This window comes from Antechinus flavipes, chromosome 3 (genome assembly GCF_016432865.1).
Source record: "Antechinus flavipes isolate AdamAnt ecotype Samford, QLD, Australia chromosome 3, AdamAnt_v2, whole genome shotgun sequence".
NCBI lineage: Eukaryota > Metazoa > Chordata > Mammalia > Dasyuromorphia > Dasyuridae > Antechinus > Antechinus flavipes.
In genome coordinates this window covers 284,013,694-284,038,602 of record NC_067400.1, presented here as the reverse complement: position 1 = coordinate 284,038,602, position 24,909 = coordinate 284,013,694, and the positions used below count along the sequence as shown (strand labels likewise).

Below are 24,909 nucleotides of genomic sequence, written 5' to 3'. Positions count from 1 at the left end.
TGTCTAAATGGGAAAGGGTAAAGAATTTAAAAGTGAAATGAAAAAATGTAGGATAACATTTTGTCATTTATTTAATTTTAAGGGTCTTGGCCCTAAGTCTATGTCATAGTTCCTTATCTAAGTAGGGCAGATGGCCCTCCAATCCCTACTGGCAATTGGGAAGGGATACATAATAGAGGTTCAATATGCCTCCCAGTGCCTGGAAACTTAGAAAAAACATATTTCAGTTGAACTGAGCCAGGATCTGTAGCACAGCTGAATGGCTAGCTTATTCTTTTGGCTCAAGTGAATATTTCACTGACAACCAGTCATTCCGTCCTGAACAAGTCACATCAGGTAAAAGCAAAGTATCCAGAATTAGCTAGACTACTTGTAGAGTTAAACAAAAGAGTAATAGTTGATTTTTTTTATAGAGCTTGGAAAGTGATTGAGAGTTGGAAGGGATCTTTGAGGCCATCAAACATGAAATGATGAAATTGAGGCCCTGAGAGGGAAACAAATTGACTAAGATCACAAAGGTGGTAAGGCACAGGAGTATGAGCAGACTCCAGGTCTTTAGACTCCAGATCCAGTGCCTTTTAGAGGCAACTGATGGCACAGTGGATGGAATGACAGAGCTGGAGTCACAAAGACATAAATTAAAATTTAGCCTTAGATACTTACTAGCTGTGTGACTCTGTATAAATTGCCTAACTTCAGTTTCTTCATTTCTAAAATAAAGATACTAATAACACTCAACTCTCAGAGTTGTAAAGATCAAATGAGATAATAATTGTGATATGCTTATGCTTGGAACATACTAGGTGCTTTTTCCTTCCCTCCCTTCTTCCCTCCATCCTTTTCTTCCTCTTTTCCTTTCTTTCTTCCTTTCTCCCTTCTCCCCTTCTATCCTTCCTTCTTCCCTTCTTTCCTTCCCTCCTTCCTTCTCTCCTTTCTTCCTCTCTCCCTCTCTCCCTTCCTCCTTCCCCCTTTCTTTCCTTCTTCCTTCCTCCCTCCTTTTCCTCCTTTCTGCCTTTTCCTCCTTCCTTCCTTCCTTCCTTCCTTCCTTCCTTCCTTCCTTCCTTCCTTCCTTCCTTCCTTCCTTCCCTCCCTCTCTCCTTCTTTCCTTCCCTCCTTCTTTTCTGCCTTTTTTCCTTCCTTCCTTCCTCCATTTTTCCATCCCTTTCTTCCCTCCTTCCATCCCTCCTCTTCTTCCCATGCATCACATAAAGGCTGATCCTCACAAGAATTCCTTGAAGTAAAATGCTATATGTCTTAGTACTGCTTTTGAACAATAATGAAGTTGAAGAAACTGATTTAGGGAGATCAAATGTCACATAATTGTTATGTAGTAGAACTAAGATATGAGACCAGTATTTCTGCCTTCCAAATTGGTACTTTTTCTTTTATTCTTCAGGGTTTCTACCATATTTTCTTCATTTCTGTTATTTTAAAGGTGTATTCTACATTCATTTAAAAACAGGGGGGAATTTAAAAAAAATTCAAATTCCTCTGCAATCTGCCCCCTATTTCCCTGAACTTACATCCAACATTGAAGAGAAATAAACCAACTGCCCTCAGGGACTTGACTACAGGAGTTGTCTTCTGGAAACTTTTCTTCCTAAGCATATATTTTGCAAGCACAGGGAGGGGCCTTGGGCCACCATACTCTTGACCTTGCTTTGTCCCCATCTCTGGCTATTCCCACTCTGAGATACAGCTGCCAAGGTTATGCAAGCTCAATTATTCTGGGCAACTAAACCACAGTTTTCCATAAATGAGGAAAGGGGTTGGGGAGTAGCCTAAGGATGGGACATAGAGAACAGGGAAAAAATTAGTTTTATTACATAACACCAAAATTCTCTTTTTTTTTCAATTAGGGAGAAAGTATGATAAGAATGGAAACCTTGATCCTTGGTGGTCTAATGACTCTGAAGAAAAGTTTAAAGAGAAAACAAAATGTATGGTTAGCCAATATAGCAGCTATTATTGGAAGAAAGCTGGATTAAATGTAAGTAAAATCATAGAGTTTTTAAAAATCCAGGTGATTTCTCCCATGTGTAGTTCCCCCATTCTGGATGACAGTTGATCACATTTTATGCTTCTAATAAACATATTGTTTTTTGGTTATATATACCTCTCAAGATTGTGAAGATTAAATGAGATAATTAAAAAGTACTTAGCAAAGTGTAATATAAATGTTAACTATTATTGAAAGTAACAGAAAGAAGACAATTCCCAAACATGGATAATTAATAGGTTTTAGAATTTGCTAGCAAATTTTATGGTATGTGATTTATTTAATATAGGGAAATTCTTGATGAAGAAACTCATTCTTCCAATATAAGTAAATTTTGCAACTTCTCTTTTTCATATATATCTATATCTGCATACACATGCATATATATATCTATATATGTTTACATATATTTGTAGGGAATTTTTCTTTTTTAAAATGTTTAATTAATAAGGATTTATTTCTCTTCTTTTTGTATTTACTACTATTGTAAAAGAAAAAGAAAAGCCTTTTAAAAATATGTGTATATATATATATATATTATACATTATATATATATTATATATATACATAGTATGATCAAAAAAGCTTTTATTTTGTTTGACTATATACATAAAAATGTATATGTATGTATGGATATAGTCAAGTGAAACAAATTCCCTATTAGCCATATGCAAAAATATAGACCAAGAAGTTGACTATATTACTGATTTAATGATTTATCTAGAATCACATATCCAGTATATGTCTGAGACAGTATTTGAACTCAGTTTGTTCTAGAGTAAAGAACAGATCTTTATTCATATGCCAGGCTACTTATTTTGTTGGCATATAATTTACGATTATAATTTATAAAAATTTTCCTCTAAATTACCAGTAATTTGGACTAATTAGTGAATCAGTTAGCATATCAATAATATAGACCTTTTTTAAAAAAGGGAATAATTTTTATTATTTCCAAATATACCTTTAATCTAGGCTAATAGTTAAGAACATTTGAAATAAGCACATTAATTGTTTATATGCAAATGATACTGCTAAATTTCCGGTTTCTTAAATAGATGAAACATTAGCAACTTTATTTATACAATTAATTTGTTTATTAAATCTTCAAAAAAATGCCAAAGGTCAACTATAGACTAGCTCTTATGAATCATCATGAATTCTAAATGAATGGCATTTAAAACAATGAAGTTTCAGTAAATATTGCATATATCTTAATCAAAATAGAGGTAGCAGTTCTACCCCAAAACTCTGAAAGACTCTTTGAGCCTCTGTTTTCCAATCTGTATTATAGGGATAATTATACCTCTTGTACCTACTTTTTAGATGTTGTGCAGACCTAATAAAATCTTTTGAAAACATTAAGGTTCTAAATAAAATGTTGATGATGGTGCTAATGTTGATTATGAGATTAGGGTTCCTGGTGGTCAGGGAGTTAAATGATGAGGGTAGTGTCAGGTTCCGGATTCAGGGAATCAAATGAAGAGGTTTGGCTCCACTAAGTCTCTTAGGATTTGGTGCATGGCAGGGAGTTGTGGAAACCCCCTTCTGGAGGCACAGAGGTCCTTCATAAAGGAATTTATGAACCTGAAAAGCTGGATTGGTAAAAAGAAGTTTATTATTGGGAAGTCAGCCTTTGCTATGCATGAATAGAAATATTGAATTCCTTAGGGGCAAGGTCTGACAGAGAAGTAAAGTTTCTAGTAGAGAAATCCCTACAGAGAGGTATAAAGTCTTGTTAAGGAAATAGGTGAGAAAGATAAAGAGAAGATAATGCTGAAAGAGAATATCATTTCAACAGGCAGAGGGTTCCTTGGCATAGCATGCCATGGCTTACCATGTTAGGTCCTAAGCCAGGACTGAGCCCCAAGTTGGCTTTTTTTAATAATATAAGTCTTGGCTACAAGCTGGGATTTGCTCTTGATGGGGGCTTGAGCTGGAATTTGAATAGAATTGAATGAGTATCTCTAGGTTTGATCTTTACTTCAAAAGGGTTGGCATTCTCCAGCTCTAGGACTCAACTATCCCCACCTAGATAAACTATTTTTATCTTCATTCCCTGGGGTGGGTCTCACAGAGGCAGGGTTCAAGGAGAATTTCTCCTTCAAGGAAATTCGCGAGTGTTCTATCTCATAGCTCATTCCCAAAGTCAGAGAGAGAGAAAGAGAAAGAGTTTCGGGGCTCCCCTTGTCACTGATGGTAATGGTGATGATGAGGAGCAATATAGTACTGTGGAAAGAGTACTGGCTTTGGAAATGGGGCTTCAGTTTATAAATTTTCCCCCACTGCCTTTCATGGAGGCTAGGTAGGCATCATGCATTTGTATATTAGGGTAGAATTTGGATTAATTTGGTTTCTTTGTACTCAGATATATGCTTCTCACTTTCAAGAGCTCAGCATTAGGTTTCAGTTTCCTCTTCTGTACCATGAGGGGTTTCAACAAGATAGCCTTTTTAGTTCTAAATCTATGCTGTTAGTATTATAGAAACCCCAATTTACTTCAAAAGAGAAACATGATTGACAGGTAAAGATGGTTTTTAAATTTTTTTCTAAGTAATTCCCTGATGTATCTCAACTATGTGATTATAAGCCTGGAAATAATAATTTTACTTTTCATTACACCTTCTTCCTTTATCTGCCCTCTGGGAAATATGTTAATGGAAAAGTAGAAGGTAAATGAGAAAATAAGCTTGGAAAATCTACAGACTAGTTGATCTACAAGTAAACAACATAAAACTGTGGAGGTGTCAATCACAACTCAGAAACAAGGATGACAGAGTAGCCATTCAGCAAACTTTTGTCATCCTGAATTTTAGAATATCAAAGCCAATAACCTCTATCAATGACATGTTTCTTTGTTATTTTTTCCACTGTAATCCCTGTCCTGCACAGTTGAAAATCTTAGAGGCTTTGATTGAGCTGTTGAAGTTACTGCATAATATTATAGATAGCAAATGTTGTGCGGATGGGGATAGAAATGTATGGAGGAAGCAGTTAAGTGGTAGAGTGAATAGAATGCTAGGCCTGGAGTCAAGAAGACGGGAATTCAAATCTGATGTCAGACACTAGCTGGATGACCCTGGGAAAATCAGTTAATCCTATCTGCCTTAGTTTCCTCATCTATACAATTAGCTGGAGAAGGAAACAGCATACCACTTCAGTATCTTTGCCCAGAAAACTCCAAAAGAGGTCATGAAGAGTCAATTGAATTGACACAATTGAAAAAAACAACAATAACTATTTTAACTTATTTAACATTTTGAAAATGCTTTTTATAAGAATATAATACATATTCTCAAAGAAACACATTTTATTTCCTGCCAATATGTCTATATGCATGATGCTATTAGGAATTGGCAGGATAAAGCCTAAGCTAGAACCTTTTATGTAGAGAATCTAAAACTATTTACCATCCTAGACTTTTCACATAATAAAATTTCATCTTATGTTGTAAATTGAAATTTATCATATTTTCAGAAGATTCTCAGCAAAAGTGAGAGTGGTGCTAATATCGTAGATGGCATAAGCAGAATCTAGAAAAAAAATCTTAGATGGTGGAATGATGAGTTGAATCCAACCAGATGAGTGTTAGTAGAAATAAATGAAAATTCTACCACGTAGATTAAAAAAATCACTTACTGCTGAAGTAAATGATGGGGTTTTAATTATATGATTAAATTGTAGTTTACATATATATATATATATTTATATACACACACATATATCCCTATAAGCTCATAGTTGTATCCCAGGACTAATACATATTTGCATGTACACACACATACAGATATATTATACATATATGCACATACACAGATATATCTCTGTAAGCTCACAGTTATATGCTAGGGCTAACACACACACACACACACACACACAAAGTGATTTTAGGCTACGTTAAGTGGTATGGTATCCAAAATAAGAAGGGTGATAATCTGAAAATATTCTGTCTTTATCAGACCCTATCTAGCTTTTCCCAGCAATTTTGGATACTCTGACAAAGGAGGGCAGCTAGGATGATTTAGATTATTGAAACCATGCTTTCTAGAAAAGGATCAATTGAACTATCTAACAGTGTTGAGCCTGGGGAAGAAAATAATTAAAGGGAAAAGAATTATTGTCTTCAAATATTGAAAGGGTTGTACCTGTTCTACTTGACAGAGGCTATATGTAGGAGCAATGACTAGAAATTACAAATATATAAGGACAACAAGAGGATGCAATGGATAGAGCTGTTGGCCTAGAGTTAGAAAGATCTATATTCACACCTGACCTCAGACACTTCCTGTCTGTGTGATCTAGGAAAGTTAAACTGTATTTGCCTCATTTTGTCAACTGTAAAATAGGGATAATAACATTGCTGTGAGGTATCAAATGAGATAATATTTGTAAAGCACTTAGCACATTGTCTGTCACATAGCAGTCACTTAATGTTTATTTCCTTCCTTGTAGGAAGACAAAGTTTTAGTTAATATAAGGAAAAGACTGCTCCATAGTCAGAGTAATACAAAAAAAACAGAGAGGCTTGCTTCAGTAGTGAGTTTTCTATCACTAGATGGTTTTTTAGGTGTAGGCTGGATGACTATCTATTAAAATTTGTTGAAAATGTACCAGAAATCTTAGGGTCATCTTTAACTCAAGAAGTATGTGATTTAAAAAGGTATTTGTTACTGGCAGGGATGAAATGAGAGTGGGTTGAGGTTGGGGCTGCTAGTAATGTAGAAAGAAACAAAAAAGACACCCTGTGGAGAGAAATTAAGTTATCCTTCTCCTTCATTTAGAGTTCAGCATTTATGGAACACTAACAATATATGGAGAGGCAATGTAATATAATGGAAAGATGTAACTTTAGGGTCAGGGGTCAGGGGTTCAGATTCTGGCTCTGATACTTGCTGTTATGTGAGTTGAGCAGATTTCTTCATTTTTTTGAACTTGTTTCCCTAATTTGTAAAATGAAGGTATTAGACTCAATAGATATTTTCCCTCCTTCCTATCTCCTTTTCCCCTTCCTCCCCCCAAGTTAGCTCCTTGCCAATAGCTACAGATTATACTTCATCTGAAGAGTCATTATGCAGATGGATATTTTTGGTCCCAGAGGGGGAGAGAATGAAAGTATTTATAGCTGACACAGCACAAATCCTTCTCTGCAACTGGAAAGCTAACTCAAATGATATAGATCTTTCTCATTTTTGCATAATGAGGATAAGATTTAGATTCTGTTGATATTGTTGGAATGAGTTTCAGTTTCAGAAGCCTAGCCTTAGACTATCCTTGACTTGAAAAAAATTCATAATATCTTGATCCAGGCTAATTTAATGTTCTGATGAACAACTTTTGTTGATTATAACTGGGAACAAAATCTTACTGGTATTAAAAGAGGAGCTGTGTGATATGATTTCCACGAATTTTGGAAATTTCCCCTTAGCATTGTTTACTATTTTACCAGTACTTAGCATAGTGTCTGGCACATATTAGGTATTTATAAATGTTTATGAATTGAATTTATTGAGTTATGTTAGAATTTTCAATAGATAATCACAACTTTATGAAACTTTCATGAAAACTAGATTTGAACATGCATGTAGAATCCTAAACCAGAGCAAAGAATTCATGGTCCACACAGAAGTTTGCATATCTATGATAATACAATAAAGGAAGGAGGAGAAAATAGAAATCTCCTCCTAAAAGGGTGTGGCAAGGAAGAAGGGAAGATGCAATAAAGATGGGAAAAGGACAAAACCCCTCCCAAAGGAAAGGAACTAGGGAATGGCAAAAGAGTCATTCTTTTTCCCTTGGGAGCTATTAGGCTGTGAAAATGGGATGATTTGCTTATCTATGAGGATCTCAGCTGCACAAGCAGTTTCTCAACCTAGTTGAGACTGATTGGCTCCTGTCTTGACTCCCAAGGACACACGGGGATTCCAGCTTGAATTGTAAATAATAAATGATGTCCAATCTGGGGAAAGGTATTTGTTCTTGAAATAGGCCATCCTGCACATTCTGGGTTCATTGCTTCTGGAAAATAATATGACCAAAAAAAGACAGGTTAAGGTGGATTCAAGACAGCAGAATTAATCAAATACATAACTGAGAGATACTATGGAATAGTGGGTAGAATGATCTATGCTGGTGGGTAGTGGACTTAAGATGATGTGGCTTCAAATTCTGCCTCAGTCTATATGATTATATTACTCTTACCATGATTGTGGGCAAGTCAACTAAGCTCTTTAAGCCTCAGTTTCTTCATCAGTAAAAAAGGAATAATAATAACATCTACCTCACAGGATTATTGTCAGGATTTAATGATGAAAGTAATAGATGAAAAGACCTTAAAATATCACATCAGTGTGAGCTATAGTAGAAGAGTTCTAGTTAATTCTTTCATTTTTTTAATGTGAGGAAATTGAGACAAAAAGAGATGATAGAATTTCACTCAATTCATCCAGCTAATAAAGGATTTCAATTCTAAGCCTTTCTGGCCTCCCAAGTTCTTTCCACATTGCCAAGCTGCTTCCTCCTTTAAATTCTGGAAGAAAGATTAATGGAGGTTAAAGGTTGGTCACCCCTGCAAGCTGTCATCTCTGTATGCTTTGTTAATTTGTGCAGAACAATGCATGGCTGCATTTAGAATACTATTTGAATAATCAGCTATAATTAGAGAATAATCAATTTTATTGATATTCTCTTTTCCCTAAAGTCTGAGCCACTTGATATTTTGTTACATTTTATTTTATCCTACAAAAGAGTAGCATAAAAAGAAATAAATTATTACACCGAAGAGTACCTTCCAAGGCTTAGTTTGAGATCACAAAATATACGATGACTTACTTTGATTTATTAGACATAATTTTTCCTTTAAAACATGCCTACCATGGTGTTTGCTTTAATATATTGTGACTTAGTTTGAATGATAGTTGACTGTGGAGCTGTCTAATGGGATGTTTTCCCCACTCCTGTTTTCTAGGTGAAAGGGAAGAGGACATTGGGAGAAAATATTGCAGATAATGGAGGTTTGCGAGAAGCTTTTAGGGTATGCATTACTGTTTTCCATGATGTTTTAAAAAGAAGAATATAAAATTTATACCAATATACCAATATATATATATATACCTCTCTCTAAAGTCTTGGCTTCTGGTACAAAATCACAATTAAGAATTTTATATATTTAATGAATAAGTTACAGTTTCCAGGTAGCACATTCATGGTAGTGTTAAAATATATTATTCCTCCATGAAATATTGTTCCTCCATGAAAATTTTGCAATAATGTCACAATGTATCATGGAGGTGACCTTGGATTCTCAAGAGCCTTTTTTTTCTCTTGTACTAGCAAGTTGCAATTTCTGTCAGATCCTTCCAAGATGGAAGGACTTCATGTAGGGATCTAGAGATGTCTAAATGTCTATTGTCAGAGCTAATTGTCAGAGTCTAGCTAATTTTCAAGATATTCATCACTAGAAAGTTGCTCCCCCCAACTTTTTCTCATTTTAATATGTGAAATAATTTCTACTAAATATTAAGGAATTGTGATCCATATAGAAGTAGAGGTAGTAATCATACTAGTGAAATCAAAGAAATCAAATAGCATAATGGACATAGAGATAGGGGCTGGCACTGTCATTTCACTGGTATAGGGGACATTTCTTTTACCATTTAAAACTGGCATGTTCTATACTACTCAGTATTTCAGAGAGTAACTTAAAACACAGAGAATTTTAGTGATTTGCCCAGAATTACACAGCATTTTTGTGTCAGAATAGGACTCAAACTCAGGTCTTCCTGGCTTCAAGTTTATCTCTCTACCTACTAATCCAATCTATTTCATGAATGGTATTCTATTGCATAAAATGCTTCTGCCTGGAGATTAATATGCAGGAGAGTATATATTTCTTTATCTAATTATAAATATTCTCATTCAAAATTCTCATGCTCCTTGGCTAAAAATTATGATGGTTAATACCTTTTTATTCCCTGGAGGGAATTAAATTTTTTTAGTTATCTTATTTTTGGTCCAGACCTATGATTTCAGAGGTGTAAAAGACACCTAAACAATTTAGAAACATCCTCTGCTCATGAAAAATAACTATGACTTGCTCAAAGTCATATAATAACATAAGACAAGATGAATCTAGTTCTTCCTAATACCAAAATCAATTGTTATATCTACTGTCAAACTTTTGTAATTCCTTAAGTGATAATTTTTTATTTATAATTGTTTTATTTTTAGTATGATTGTTCTGTTGATTTGGTATCCTTTGTAAGTTTGCTAGTAATCCTAGATTCCTCATTGGGTGACAGATCAGACTCCATTAAATGCCTCATAGTATATCATATTAAATATCATCATATTATGGGTTATATTATTTGCAAGATGGTAAATTTTTGCATAGCAAATTTCCTCAAATCAAGACATAATTATTACTGAGGAGAAATAGTATAGTAGGAATAGTGCTGAGTTTTTAGTCATAGGATTTGAGTCTGAATTCCAGATCTGCTACTATTACTCGTGTAACCCTGGACAAGTCACCTAAGACCTGATGATGTCTAAAGTCCCTTTTAATCTCAGAACCGTGGTTTTGTGAACTTGAAGTTACTAACAAAAATAATAAACATCTTTCATTCTATTTTTTCCTTCTAGGCTTATAGGAAATGGATAAATGATAAAAGGCAAGGAGTGGAAGAGGACCTCCTACCAGGCATTAAATTCACCAATAATCAACTCTTCTTTCTGAGTTATGCTCATGTGAGTAGCATTACAAAGAAAGCTTTAAATATGGAATGTGTGACTTAAGGTTGTTCTCTTAATGAAAATTCTAATAAAAAATAAATGAGATAAATTTCAAGTTTCCACTAGCATCACAACATGCAAAAGAGTTTCAGTGTTTGACTTAGTAAATTTCCTTTGCTGCCAAACAAATTGCTCTGTGACTAGTGATTTGTGATAGCTTCTGAGCTCTGTCCATGGTTCTGAACCCCAATATTGGAGCTACACAGTGGAGCAGCTAGATGGTGCAGTGGATATAATGCAGGACCTGTAGTTAGGAAGACTCATCTTCCTGAGCTGAAATCTGGCCTTAGACACTTATTAGCTCTCCAATCCCAGACAAATCACTGAATCCTTTTGCCTCAGTTTCCTAACTTGTAAAATGATCTAGAGAAGGAAATGGCAAATCATTGCAGTATCTTTGCGAAGAAAACTCTAAATAGGGTAATGAAGAATCAGACATGATGAAATAACTGAACCATAACAATGCTGGATGCTTTATATGCTTTCTTACAATAGCTCTATCCTCCTTATTACCTGAAAGATGCTGAAAGAACTCAACAAATTGTTTAGGCTTTGCTGCTTGTATGTCTTTTTTAATATTTAATTTTTATTTTTATATTTTTTTCCTCAATGCTGGTTATATTTTACAAGGTTATTAGCTAGCTTTCTGGGAAAGTTTTCTCAGGGTTATTCAAGTCCTGACAAAACAAATCAACTCTTAGTGGAACTAAATATCTATAGGAATATAGTTCAGTCATGATTTCTTTCTGATCTTTGCCATGTGTATCAATTTGTCCCAATACTTGAAGAGGACAATGACTTTTACGTGTTAATAAGAGTGAAATTTTTCTTGAAGATTCATGTGTTGTGTGTTGGAGAGATGATAAAATAGTTTCTGAATGGCTCAGACTACAAAGAGATGGAGGCTAGGATATGGCTAGGCCTCATGCTAGACAATCTTCAAAATTCTTCATAAATCATTTTCCCAGAGCTCTACCTATGTCTGTTATCATAGAATTATATAATTTTCAAGCTAAAAGGACCCCTAAAGAGTATGGATCTATATTTATATAAAAATCTTCCTCTACAAACACTGACACATCATTATCTTCAATAAGACATCTATCTGTCTGTCTGTCTATCTATCTATCCATCCATCCATCTACCTACTAATCCATGTGTGTATCTATTTGTATTCCAATAAGTCCTCACGCATTACTGGAAAAGGAGTCTCAATTAAGTTTTGGAGGTTTTTTTCTTACATTGCACCTCAAGTTGTCTCCCTGAAGCTTCTACCTATTGCTTAAATTTTGGCTTTCTGGAGATAAGATTAAACTTAATTATTCTTCTATATGACAAATCTTTAAATAAAGAATAATAGTATGATGTATCCTTCAGTCTTCTCTTCTTCAGGCTAAAGAACTACAATTTCTTTAATTGAGTCCCAAATATTATGAACTATGACATTATAGATAGTCATATGTATCAGAAGCAGAATTGGGCATAATTACTATTTTATAAAGCAATCACATAAAAAAAATTTTTTTCAGTCTTCAATTTCCTTTACTATTTCATTTACTTACCATGTTAAGCCAATGTGTCTCCGTTCATTTTTGTATCTTTCTGACTATTCTTTGTCTCTTTTGCAAGTCTCTTCATCCCTCTGTCCCTTAGCCCTAGTTTTTGTAATGCTCTTGTTGGTTTTCTGTAGGTCTTGGGAGCAGCCTTCTTTTCAGTCTGAGTAATCTCCATGAGCATAGCCAGGTGTTAAAGTCCAAATTCTTTATTGCCTCCGTGCCTTGGCCTGGAGCTTTCTGGAGAGTGTTGGTCTCAGTGGGGGAAGTGCAGAAGGCCAGCTACCAGGAGCCTGAGGGAAGATGGAATGAATCTCTTTCCTTGGCTCCAAAAGCTTGAGCTTCTGTCTCCAGTCCTTTATCTTCTCTGGCTCTGAATCTGGCTGAGTTTGTTCAAGCTTATATGCTCTCTTATAATTACATTATCATAGGTATGAATCTTGTAGAACTATATTAAGTACTAAGTAGGTGTACTGAACTAGAGAACTATTAAGCACCATCCTAAACTAGATAACCATTGTCTTTATCAATTCCACTGACTTCCCACCTTGTAAGAATCTTTGTTTCAAGTTCAGAGTTCTGGCTCATAACAAGTTTTCTCACAAGGATTTGATACTTAATGCTGAGATCAAATACCATTTTCTATAGAAGACTATTCCTGGTCTTCTAATTCTTAATGCCTTCTTTTGTAAGATTACTTTCTATCTACTCTAACATATCTTATACTTTGCTAGTTGTGTTATGCCACAGTTCCCTTTTATTGAGCTGACTCAGTTTCCCTAAATTGTTTTGCCTAAGTTTTCTCAAATTGTTCTGCCTCAGTTCCTAATTGTTCTGCTCAATTCTGCAACACTATCCCTCCCTCCTAATCATCATGATCCAGATAAGGAGAAAGACCTTCTGTCTTAGACATCATGACTCCAGACCTTCCCTACATATCAGAATGTCCAGTGCCTCCCCCTATTCTGTCATTTTTCTTCTTGATCCCAACTTATCAGAATGTCTGCTGCTTTCCTCCATCCTGTCAGAACTGGATTGATAGTCTGTCCCCTCTCAGTGCTCTGATTCTGTCCCTGCCCTGGTCTAACACTTGATAGCTTGGAGCCCCATGGATATATATGTCATTAAGAACTCACATTGACTGCTGGATTCTTGGAAACCATAGTCTCATTCAGCCTTGGACCAAACCATGGATCCATTTGGTTCTAGTAAATCTCTCCCTTTCAAATAAAATATTAAATCTCTCTAATTTCTATCTTGTCTCTGTTTCTCTGACATTACATTTTTCTCTTTGCTTCAGAAAATGAGTTCCTTAAAGAAACTTTAAGGATATAACTTTTTTTGTTTCCCCCATTACTCAGTATGGTGCTCAATAAGTACTTGTTGACTGATTATTGCTGGGTATATAAGTTTTTGGATCAGAAATGGACCAAAAATGGAAATAAAAAGCAAAATTGATTTGAATCTTATAGAGGACATTAGTTATTTTTTGAAAGAATGGGAAGTATTGGACATTCCTTTAATTTATAGCCAAACTCTTAATTGATGTTGCTAGAAACAATAAATTAATTTATAATGTGTCTATAGTAATTCATAGCATATATACAGTCTACATTTGAACCCCTACAATCCAGTTCTGATTTTTTTAAAAAAAAAGATAAGATTTTTATACTAAAAGAAAAAAAGATCTCATATGATCCAAAGCATTACTAATGAACAATTTGCCTTAGGGAGACTCTAACTGACAGGGGGAACCAGTTGTAAATCAATTTTGATTTGAAAAGTGACTTTGAAAATCTCATAGCACATTGGATTGAAATTGTTTTTATAAAGAATTGGACAGAGTTCTTTTTTCTTCCAGGAAAATTGAAAAAAGATTGGTAAAACATATGATATATTCTTTCAGAAATTTCCCAAATGATATAAAAGATAATGAGGAAAAGAGGATGGTAGAAACAAATTTGCTTTACATAGCTTCTGAAAAAAGTAAACAATTAAATTGCAAAATGGAATTTAAAAAATTGCAATTCAGAGTTCTAGTGTCTTTCTATTCATATGAACAGAAACTTCACTGATTCTTCCTGATATAATTAAAAAAAAAAAAAAACCCAACAACACCTATTTGACATTGTAAATAGTCAAATGGATTAAGAGATTAATTTGTATGATTAGAATACTGAAAATGAATATCATAGGTGTTATGTTGATAGTCTGTCTTTTGAAATGAATGAGAATCCTTTTTACTTGTACAATTCAGTCCTTTGTTTCAAGTTTTATTAGTTCACCTATGAAGGTCTCAATGTTCTTAAAGTTATTCCACAATTTCAAATCAGTTAAAATCTTAAATGCTTACTATGTGTGAAGCAGTGTACTTGTTCTCTGATATTTTTGTATATTATTTTTTCTTTCCCCAGTTGGAGAGTAAGTTCCTGTTAATTTAGAGTATTACTGGGGATTCATTCATTGCATTGATTAAGCAATTAAGCATTTATTAGTCACCTACCACATCCAAAACATTATACTTTTGTGCTTAGGAGCTTCAAGGTATTTAGTAGTTACTATCTCATGATTCACATTGGTAACATAATGCTTTTTCTTTCATCTTTTAATTCATTAATGATAATATCTCATTTTTATTTTTTATGTTTCTAAAACTCTCATTGTAGAAATAAAATATTAATGCTATACTCTGTTTTAAATTTGTCTATTGCAAATAATTCTTATTAATGTATTATTTTATTATTACTTATTTATTATGCTAATAAATAATTATTTATTATATTATTATTAATTTAATATTTTTCTCCATATAAATATTTATAACTTAGACAGAAAACTAACCAAACTGACCATCATTCCTCTACCCATAGCACCAGATAGCTCTCTAACTAAGTGCAATTTGTAGTAACATTTATAGGGTTCTTAAATAAATAAAGGTCACAGTATATTACAATAAAGTTTTTGGTTGACATTCTAGAACAATCACTTAATCTTATACTAAAACTACTCAATTCCTTCTTTGACTGCTCTTTACCAGGACTGTGATCAATACGTTAATGCTTGAATGGAAACAAGAACATTACTCTTAAATCTTGATTTTACAGATGAAGAAACATAAACTAAAGGAATTGTCCAAGGTTGTAGAGGCAGTAAGTGGTGAGGTTGGAATTTAGAACCTTGTCAAATATTTGCCCAAATCAACTATGTACAAAATGGATGGATGAATGAGTAAATGAAAGAGAAAAAAAAGTGTTAAGTAAGTGCTTGTGTGCAAAGCATTGAGAATCAAACAGAAAAATCCAGTTCCTTCTCTCAAACAGTTTACAATATAGTTAGGGAGATAACATTTATAGGAAATTTCAGCTGCAAATTGGATGGAAACTCCCATAGTCTATACAATATAATTAATAAATCAAATAAAAAATGTATTTTTAAAAATATTTCTAAAGCAAAAAATATCTGTTTACAATTTTGAACCATTTTACAGTGCTAATGACTTCTGATGACTTCTTTATCCTTTTACAGGAGTTTCAGCAGTGGAAGAAATAGTTAACAGGTTGTGTCTCCAGAAATTATTCAATCATGGCTATAGAAATTAGTCTGCAGGCAAGCTTGGTGATTTAGGGGCACTGTATTCCTGAGAATCTTGAACTAATTTGCAGTTAATTAGCAGATACATTTGGAGATGGTAAAAGGGGGGCTCTTTCATTGAGATTATGACAATTCAATACCTCAGTAATAATTTTAGAGGCCACACTAGAAACACAGCTGCCATTTTGGGGGGAATTTGTTCTCCCCAGGTTAGTTAGGTGGTATAGAAGATAGAGTGCTAAATTCAGGAAAATTCATCTTCAGAGTATAAATCCAGCCTCAGATGTTTACTAGCTGTGTGACCCTGGGCAAGTACTTTGCTTAAACCCTGTTTGCCTCAGTTCCGTATTATAAAATTAATTGGAGAAGGAATTAACAAATCATTTGAGCATCTCTTCCCAAAAAAATGGAGTCATAAAAAGTTGGATATGATTGAAAAATAACTAAAAAAATCCCCAGGGCTCTTCAGTTCACGGTTTTGGGCTATGTCCATCAGGGTCTTGAGAGAAGGTATGCAAAGCTCTATATTCAATAGTAATGGGGATTCAAAGGTAAAAGGAAAACACAGTCTGTTCTAATGGATTTATATTCTGATTGAAAGGAAAGATATACTTAAAATAACTTCCTTTACTTAGGGTCAAGAGAAGAAAAATAAGAAAAATATATTAATGGATTTAATTCCTCAGGTAGGTAGTAAGGATGCAACCTGGGATACAGGGAAAAGGGTTAGCTTTGTTAAGGTGGAGGGCCACCTCTTTCTCTAAAACTAGAAGAAAGGAGGAGAGTCTATGTAGAAATTGAAAAAAAAAATAGAAAAGTGGATGAAGGGAACTGAAAGAGTTCTAGGTGGATATCTTCTGATTTCTTAGTAAAGTAAGAGGTGGGATTATCTATTTAAAGTGAGGAATGAGGGGCTGAATTAGAGACTAGAGAAAAGATTTAGGTTTAGAATTATTCGGTTCTGTAAAACATTCTTTAGAAAAGAATGTAATTGGAAATATAGATGAAGAAAAGGATTGCTATGCAGCAGACAATTGAAATTAGATATCATGAATCTATAGGGCATACAACATATATATGGGAAGAATAAGAGGAGAGGGAAAAGGTCAGATAACTATAGAGTAGATTTCAAAGTTTAGATTTTGGAGATGAATGGAAGTTAAAAGGAATTGAAGAAACTATAAGGACAGGGTATTAGAAGTATCAATATAGATATTAGAGTCTCTAAGTGTGATGGCAGGATAAAGAAGGGAGAGGATGACTATGAACTAGGTCCAGAAGTCAGATCATTTTCCATGATCTTGTCTAATACCTGATGATATTTCAATATTGGATTGAATGAGAATGCTTAAAAAAAGTTGGTGATATATTACATAAATTTATGCTTCAATGAAGTGAATAAAAATTATCTTAGCATATATTTTCTTTTAATTTAAAAGACTTGATCTCAAGTCTTATCCTTCATAATTGACTCAAATTGTAGAAGTGTTCTGCCTGACAAAACTTTCCATTCTGAGGATCCTGCTATTCTCAAAGGAACTGTTGACCATTTTAAACAATTGTCGGTCATTGGCCATATAATTATTCTGCATTATGACATTTCATTATAATTTTGGTATTGTAAAAATGTGCAACTGATAGAGAAATTTAATCCATGTGATGATTTCTCTGTGTCAGGTGAGGTGCAACTCCTACAGACCAGAAGCTGCAAGAGAACAAATCCAGATTGGTGCTCATAGCCCTCCACAGTTTAGGTAATATGCACACCATGGTTTTTCCTTATGTGCTTTACAAAGTAATTGGTCCTCAAAAGTTCCATGAATGTAAGCTTCTTTTAAGTAGTCCTTGTTTTATTCTTTGTTATTTGAATTCTCTCTAACAAATGGTTTGGCACATCATATGCATTTAATAAATTCTTGTTGACTGATCAATGAATTACTTAGTAGAATACCTTACTTGATAAATAACAACCTTACTCAAAAAGTAGTCAAGTGATTTTTTCATAGAATATCATGGTGAATTAATACTATCACCTTATGTTAAGTAAATACTCTATGAACAGGTATTTAATTAAAATAATTATTAAGTACTTACTATGTGCAGAGGATCATATCATTAGATACAGAAGTTATATGAAATAGGGTGTTTGCCTTAATAGAACTTACAATCTACTAACCTTTCAATGTCAATATTATATTCATTTAAAATAAGCACTTAAAGTCTTGTATAAGGCCATTGTGCCTTTTGAATTATCAAAGAAAGATTAAATTATGGTCATTCTAGTATGTGGGTGGATTTTGTAGTTTTTTTTCTTTTCTTTTTTTTTTAGGAGGTTCAAGTTTAATGGAAGTCTTTATACAAAAGAATAAAATATTATTTGATAGGTATGATATAGAGAGGTTATTTTGAAATTTTTTTAGGTTGGAATAAATGTCCTTTGGATACTCTCCTGGTGAGGAAATCTGATTTGGGAACTGCTTTCGTACTTCAGTTTACACCTCTATTAAAATTATGTAGTTTTCTAAGACTCTTAAAATTTGTAATACATATAACAAGTTTCTGTTATGAGTATTTGATTAACCAGAATATTTCAACCTGTGCCATTGGCAGATGACACAGTTTTCTAGACTAGAAATGGAAGAAGTCTTGATATGCTCAAGTATGTTTTATTAATATTGAAGAACAATCCAATTTAAAGCATGAATTCATTTGTTCACTAATTTATTCATTCTCTCAAAAATCATTCATTGGGTACCTGCCATGATTCCATTATTGAACTAGATGTTTTCTCAAGGTTATATAGTGATTGATAATAATAATTACAGCTTACACCATACAGTTAAAAGCTACTCCATGTTCTATTCTAATGTCTATTTTGTGATTGATATACAGAAACTACAAAGTCATAATGGAGTCTTTTATGAACTCTGAATTCTAAATATTTTTTATTTGTCACAACTATATCAATTAGAATACAAAATTAAGCTTAGAATTATTTGGTTCTGTAATACATTATCTATTTTTTAATTTTAGTTCTCCATGGGAGTGGACTTGTTAGGAATCTAAAAAAGCACAATTCATTCAATAACATTCAACTGATATTCTACATACATAATAGTATGCTTAATACTAGGAGGGGATAGATAAAATAAAATTATTTTCCGTGTTGAGCTTATATTCTGGTGAAGTAGAGAGCTTTGCCAGATATATAGACATTTTATATTACTGTATGTTATAATTAAGTACGTTAGAGTGGTACAACAAGTGTTTTGTTAGATCTGAGGGAGAAGGTTGTTACTAAATTGTGGTGTAAGAGTATCACGTAGCATACAGGTTTCAATTAGGCTTTCCCCCCCAGTTAGACAAGAATTCAACAGCCAAAGAAGTAGCATTCTAACCATAGAAAATAACATGAATGAAGGCACGAAGATAAAAGAATTCAGGCATGTTTTGTAGCTAAGAAGTAATTTAATTCAAATATTTAAATTTATTGAATATTTATTTTCCATATTTTGAATCTAGCTGTCTTAACCTTAGTATTTTGGAAAGATAATGTTCCAAAATTTCTTCTACACTTTAGGGATTTTATTCATTCTCTCCAGTAAATGAACCATAATAAACTTTTCAGAAGTTGATAGTAAATTCTCTATCCAACATAAAAATCTAATCATTGTGTTGGAAATTCTCTCCCACTGTGCTAAACTACCCCGAAAGGCAGCTTGCATGTAATGGACTAAAGTGTGCTCCCACTGACAAAGGATGAAGATAAAAAAAAAAAAAAACACATTTGATTAATTGCGTAGCAAAATGGTTTTAAAGCTTACTGCTATATGTACTACCAACTAGTTGCCTACAACATAAGATTTTATATAATCACAAATAAGTTTGTTTATAAATTTTTATTTTAATTATGATACAATAAAAATAAGCTATAATTAGGGTTTTTTAAATTTGACACATGCTATTACATTTATTTGAATACTTGAAGGTAATAATTCTTAAAGAAAAAAATGAAAAATAACTTAGAATTTAGGATCTTTGGTTAACTCTTTGAATGGACATTTGGATGAGAAGCAAAATAGAGGTGATAGTTTGTTCCATGTTTTTTAGTCATAATTGAAAAAAATATCATTGGTATCCATGCATTATAAAGAAATACATGCCCTTCAGAGCAGTGAATGGATAATTCCATGGCAAACTTATTAGTTACACAGGATAGATAATCATGAATAAATTGTAATCTACATCACTGGGATAAAACCCCCATTGATAAGGTCACATTGGAGTTTCTATTATAACCAGAGAAAGCAAGGGCAGTCATCTGATATCCCACATTAATCAATTAATCAACAAACATTTATTTAATTTATGTTCCTAAAATTGTGTTACTATTGGGCCTGTATGATTCATTGGTGCAATCCTTCTAACTTGGTTAATAGACTCTTTTTGGGGACTTTTTGGAAAGACTCGAAAGGGAAAGAGAATAGGTATGTATGAACTTTGAAGGGAATAGCCAAGTAGATGAGATCACAGATGTACCAGCATCATGACATCTCTAGATAGATAGAATTCTGGTAAGCTGTGAAATAAAAACATTTCTTTTAAAGGGGAGCTTTAATTAAATAGATTCAGGAATTTCCCTAGAAATTGTAGTCGGGAGTTCACCAGAGAAGTAAGATCATCAGAATGAAGAAAAATACCAAATATGAGTGAGAATACTTTTTGAAGTGGTAAATAGTCCTAATTAGTTAAATAAACCACGAGCCAATACAACACATGAATTTCTTGAGCACTATTTATGGATATGTCCATCAACATTTCTTATGCCTAAAATTACCTTCTTTGACTGTGGAAAACCCAATTCAAAGGTCATGTATTGTACAAAATCTCCTCTGACATCTTTACACCATTAGTCAGTAACAACCATCTCTTTCAAACCTATCACTTTTTTTTTTTTTTGCTCTTTTTTATGCATCTGAGTATAACAGGCAGTAATACAAGGTATGTGTGTGTATAGAATAATGAAACCTCAAAACTAGAGGCCAATTAAGGGGAAGTATCATTAAAAAAGTCATAAACTCAAAAAACTTTAAAAATTCCAAGTATAGAATATTGAAAATTACATATTTTATTCTGTAATTTGAGGTTTATCATATACTTGGCATGATGGAAAGAACACTGGAATGGCAGTAAGGGGATTTAATTCAGTAATTCAATTAATGACTTCCTTTGTATAGAGCCTTCTGCTAAATATTGCAAGAGAGAAGAAATCTAGATAAGAAATAATTCCTGCTTTCTTGGAGTTTTATGGTATATTAAGTTTGGTTTCTAGTCCCAATAATCATAAACTAATTGTATGACCTTATATAAGTTAAAAGGGTAGCTAGGTACTGCAGTGCACAGAGTGATAGGTTTGGAGTCAAGAAAACTCATGTTCCTGAGTTCAAAAATGGCCTCAGATACTTATTAGCTGTGGGACCCTGGGCAAGTCACTTAACTGTTTGCCTCAATTTCCTCACTTGTAAAATGAGCTGAAGAAGGAAATGGCAAACCACTCCACTTTTATTTGTGAAGAAAACTCCCAAAATGGGGTCATGAAGAATCAGATGACTGAAATGACTGAACAACCACCACCACAAAGAAAAGTTACATAGCCTAATTAAACCTCACTTTTCTTGCCTATAATTTGAAGAAATTGGATTAGATAATCTCTGTTTAACATTTCTCCCAGCTCTAAGATTACAGTGCTTGATATTTTTTAGTTAAAATAGACTTTCCAGTGAAATCATACATCTGAGGAGGAAGAAACCTTGTAGTCCAACTCCCTTCTTTTACAGATGAAAAAACTGAAGTATATGCAAATCAAGTCCTTTGCCCAATGTCCACACAAATAGTAAGTGTCAGAAGCAGGATTTGAAGTCAGAACTCTGGCTCTAGACCCAGTGTTTCCCTCATCACTGATTCTATACAGCAAATAATCATAAAATAAATAGTAAATGTTTTTGTCATTTTTTTCCAGAGTTAATGGTGCAGTGAGTAACTTTGAGGAATTCCAGAAAGCTTTTAACTGTCCAGTCAATTCAACAATGAACAGAGGTACAGAGTCCTGCCGGCTTTGGTAGCTGATCCTTTTCTTCATCTCATCCTGACAAGATTCTATTATGAGAAAATCTCCAAGACTGAATTATAAACTACCACTACTTCTGACATGTTTCTCTACAGATATGGCTATATTTTGATTGCATCTTCCTAATTTCAGTACGTTGCAAAACTAATCACCATGTGATCAGAATTTTAGGACTTTTCAAATTAAAATTAAAAAAAAGAGAAGAATAAGTTTCTTAAGGAAAAAAATACATCTTCCCTCAAACCCTGCTGTGTTTGTAGAACTATGATGGATCACTGCCATTATCCATGCTACTTCTTCATTTGTTGTTAGCAACAGCTAAGCGGAATAGCACCATTTTAATCTTATACTTTGCAGGAGGGCCAAGACAAATGTGCATATAAAAAATTCACTTTTTCAAACCTGCAAGTCCCCAGGATGAAGACACCTTTCTTGTGGCTCAGGAGGTCTTGCTATATAATGTAGGATACAATATTTGATGATATCTAGTCATCATTTACATAGTATTTCCTAAACAATTGCTTAAAATATGGAAGAGACTTTGAGGATTTTATTTTCAAATCAAACTTTGGCCTTCTATTTTGGATACTCTCAAGATAGAACAAGAATTCATTAGAGTGACCACCATGTTAGAATCAATATTAACTAAATACAAAAGTTCCTTCTCCTTGGTTTAAAATTTTAAAAAAAGAAAAAGGAAAACATTTAGATTTTATAACTTTTTGGGTAAAATTGGATACCCATGACCCAGAAAGGGAAGTTTGTCCAAAGACATGGAAGCAGTAGAAAAATCCAAAGGACATGAGGTTTCCAAATGATTATTTAGTTCCTCACCTTACAAACTCAAGGTTCTACTGATGTAATAAGAAATGTCCTAGCTCTAAAAGCTTTGTTCTGTTTAGTTTCTGTCCATCAAGTTATTCTTAGATATGTTTCTCTCCAATTCTAGGGTTACTTTCTAAAGACAGAAGATGTCAAGAAAATGTTTCCAAGTTCTCATTTAGAAATTTAGTTTTCATTGATTTTACAACTCAGAATCACGAGGACCTTGCTTTTTTTAGGGAAAGCCAAAATCCCTTATATTTTTGTTATTATAATCTCACTTCATTTTCCTTTCATCATTAAAAGCAAAGACATTAAACATAGGATGATTCCTTGATTCCTGTGCATTTTAGATATATTGATTTATTTAAAAGTTTTTTGTAAAAATCCACAGGGAAAGAAAGATATAATATAAAAATCAGTTCCTTGCAGAGAAACTTAGAGTAAAAAACAAACACACTATTTTGAAATCTCAGCATATTTAAATTGGGATTTTAGCTTTATGCAGATTCTCTTTTAGCTGAATCATTTTTCCTTACCCCTGTAACAGCAAGGATAAGACCTTAACCATCTTAAAGTAGTCAATTCACTTGTCATATTCTACTTACCATTCATTTTCTACCTTAATTCATTGGATGCAGAATGAGAGAGAATAGGGTGAAAGGAGAAAAGAAATATTAAGATCTCAAAAGAACTATCAAATCTTGAGAATAATTACTGGTAACAGTTTTGTTTGATTCATCTGAAGCATTGTTAATGGTTCTGAAATGATAAACTGAATATGTTTCAGTGTTAATCTCTGGTAGAGACATCCATGCAATTCTCATTGACATATACTATCAATTATTATGTGTTTTTTGTTTTTTTTGAAACTGGCCAGTTATGTGACTGGATTTGAGGAATGATTGCCATCAGAAGAAAAACCTTGACATCAAATTGGGCAAGGATTGGTGCATTTTCCTATTTGATTTTGCAAAAAGCTGTCTTGCTGAAAGAGGGTTATCTTTCGGTAATTTTATCGGTCATGAATTCCAGTGTGACACTAGTTTATTTTACTCTATTATGAAACTGATTTGGACTTAAGGTGCTGATGAATTCATTTTCTTCATCTGCTTCTGTTTATGTACTTGAATTACTATTTGTTTTGTCACTGAACTTGGACATTTAATACTGTTTTAGGAATGCATTGAGAGTGCATTTGAATTGTGTTTTTCTCCAGGATGCCTTTGATTCAACTCTAAATGAATGTCCTCCTGCAGGTCAGAGAAAATATTTGAATGAAAACAGTGGGAATAAAATATATCATTTCATCTGCTTGTTATAAGATGCTGATGATCACTTATCTAGAAAGATAGAGGCCAGAGGCTTACACAGTTTTTGAAATGTATTTTTCTTTATAAATTTTTGTTGTGTAGTATACAATATTGCAAGATATTTATTTTGGCTAGTCCTAAGTAGGACAATTTCCCCAATAACATAGGATTTAATACTAGCTCATGTTTGTGAATCCTTCATAGTTTCCTTATACCAATGCTGTGAGGTAGAATTAAAATTATTATCTCTGCCTAGTAGACAAGAAAGATGAAGAAACTGAGGACAAAGAAATTACAGTACTTGTCTGAGGACATATAACCAGTTGGTAGAGCTGACCTGAACATGAGTTTTTTGATTCCAAGGTTCTTTAGATGATGCCATCCATTTCTTATATATGATGTTTATATATATACATATATATGTACATACATATATATATATATATATATATATATCAGCCATAGAAACTATAATTTTGTCTTCCAAGCAACTCAGTGTATGGGACATTACTCCATCAACATAAAATATAACCACCTGTGATTGATAATGATTGTAGAGTTGCTCAAGAATAGATAAGTGACTTGTCCAAGATCATAATCATAAGTGTCATAAATAGGATTTAAATGTTGGTTTTCATGACTCCATACCCAGAATTCTATCCATGACATCATGTTCCTTCTACTCCATATACAATTACTTAAATATTCATGTCACCA

The 24,909-nt window shown here is 33.3% G+C and overlaps 1 protein-coding gene across 1 annotated transcript in view; it reads left to right on the top strand.

Moving 5' to 3' along the window:
- The window catches only part of PHEX (phosphate regulating endopeptidase X-linked), a 264,136-nt gene extending 239,516 nt beyond the window's left edge, over positions 1 to 24,620 (top strand). Inside the window, exons 18-22 of the mRNA XM_051985113.1 lie at positions 1,864 to 1,990; positions 8,964 to 9,029; positions 10,637 to 10,741; positions 17,608 to 17,684; positions 21,950 to 24,620. Coding sequence (XP_051841073.1) covers positions 1,864 to 1,990; positions 8,964 to 9,029; positions 10,637 to 10,741; positions 17,608 to 17,684; positions 21,950 to 22,052 — 478 coding nt within the window. The 3' untranslated portion in view covers positions 22,053 to 24,620. The remainder of the gene's footprint in view (positions 1 to 1,863; positions 1,991 to 8,963; positions 9,030 to 10,636; positions 10,742 to 17,607; positions 17,685 to 21,949) is intronic.
- Positions 24,621 to 24,909: the final 289 nt, after the last annotated feature.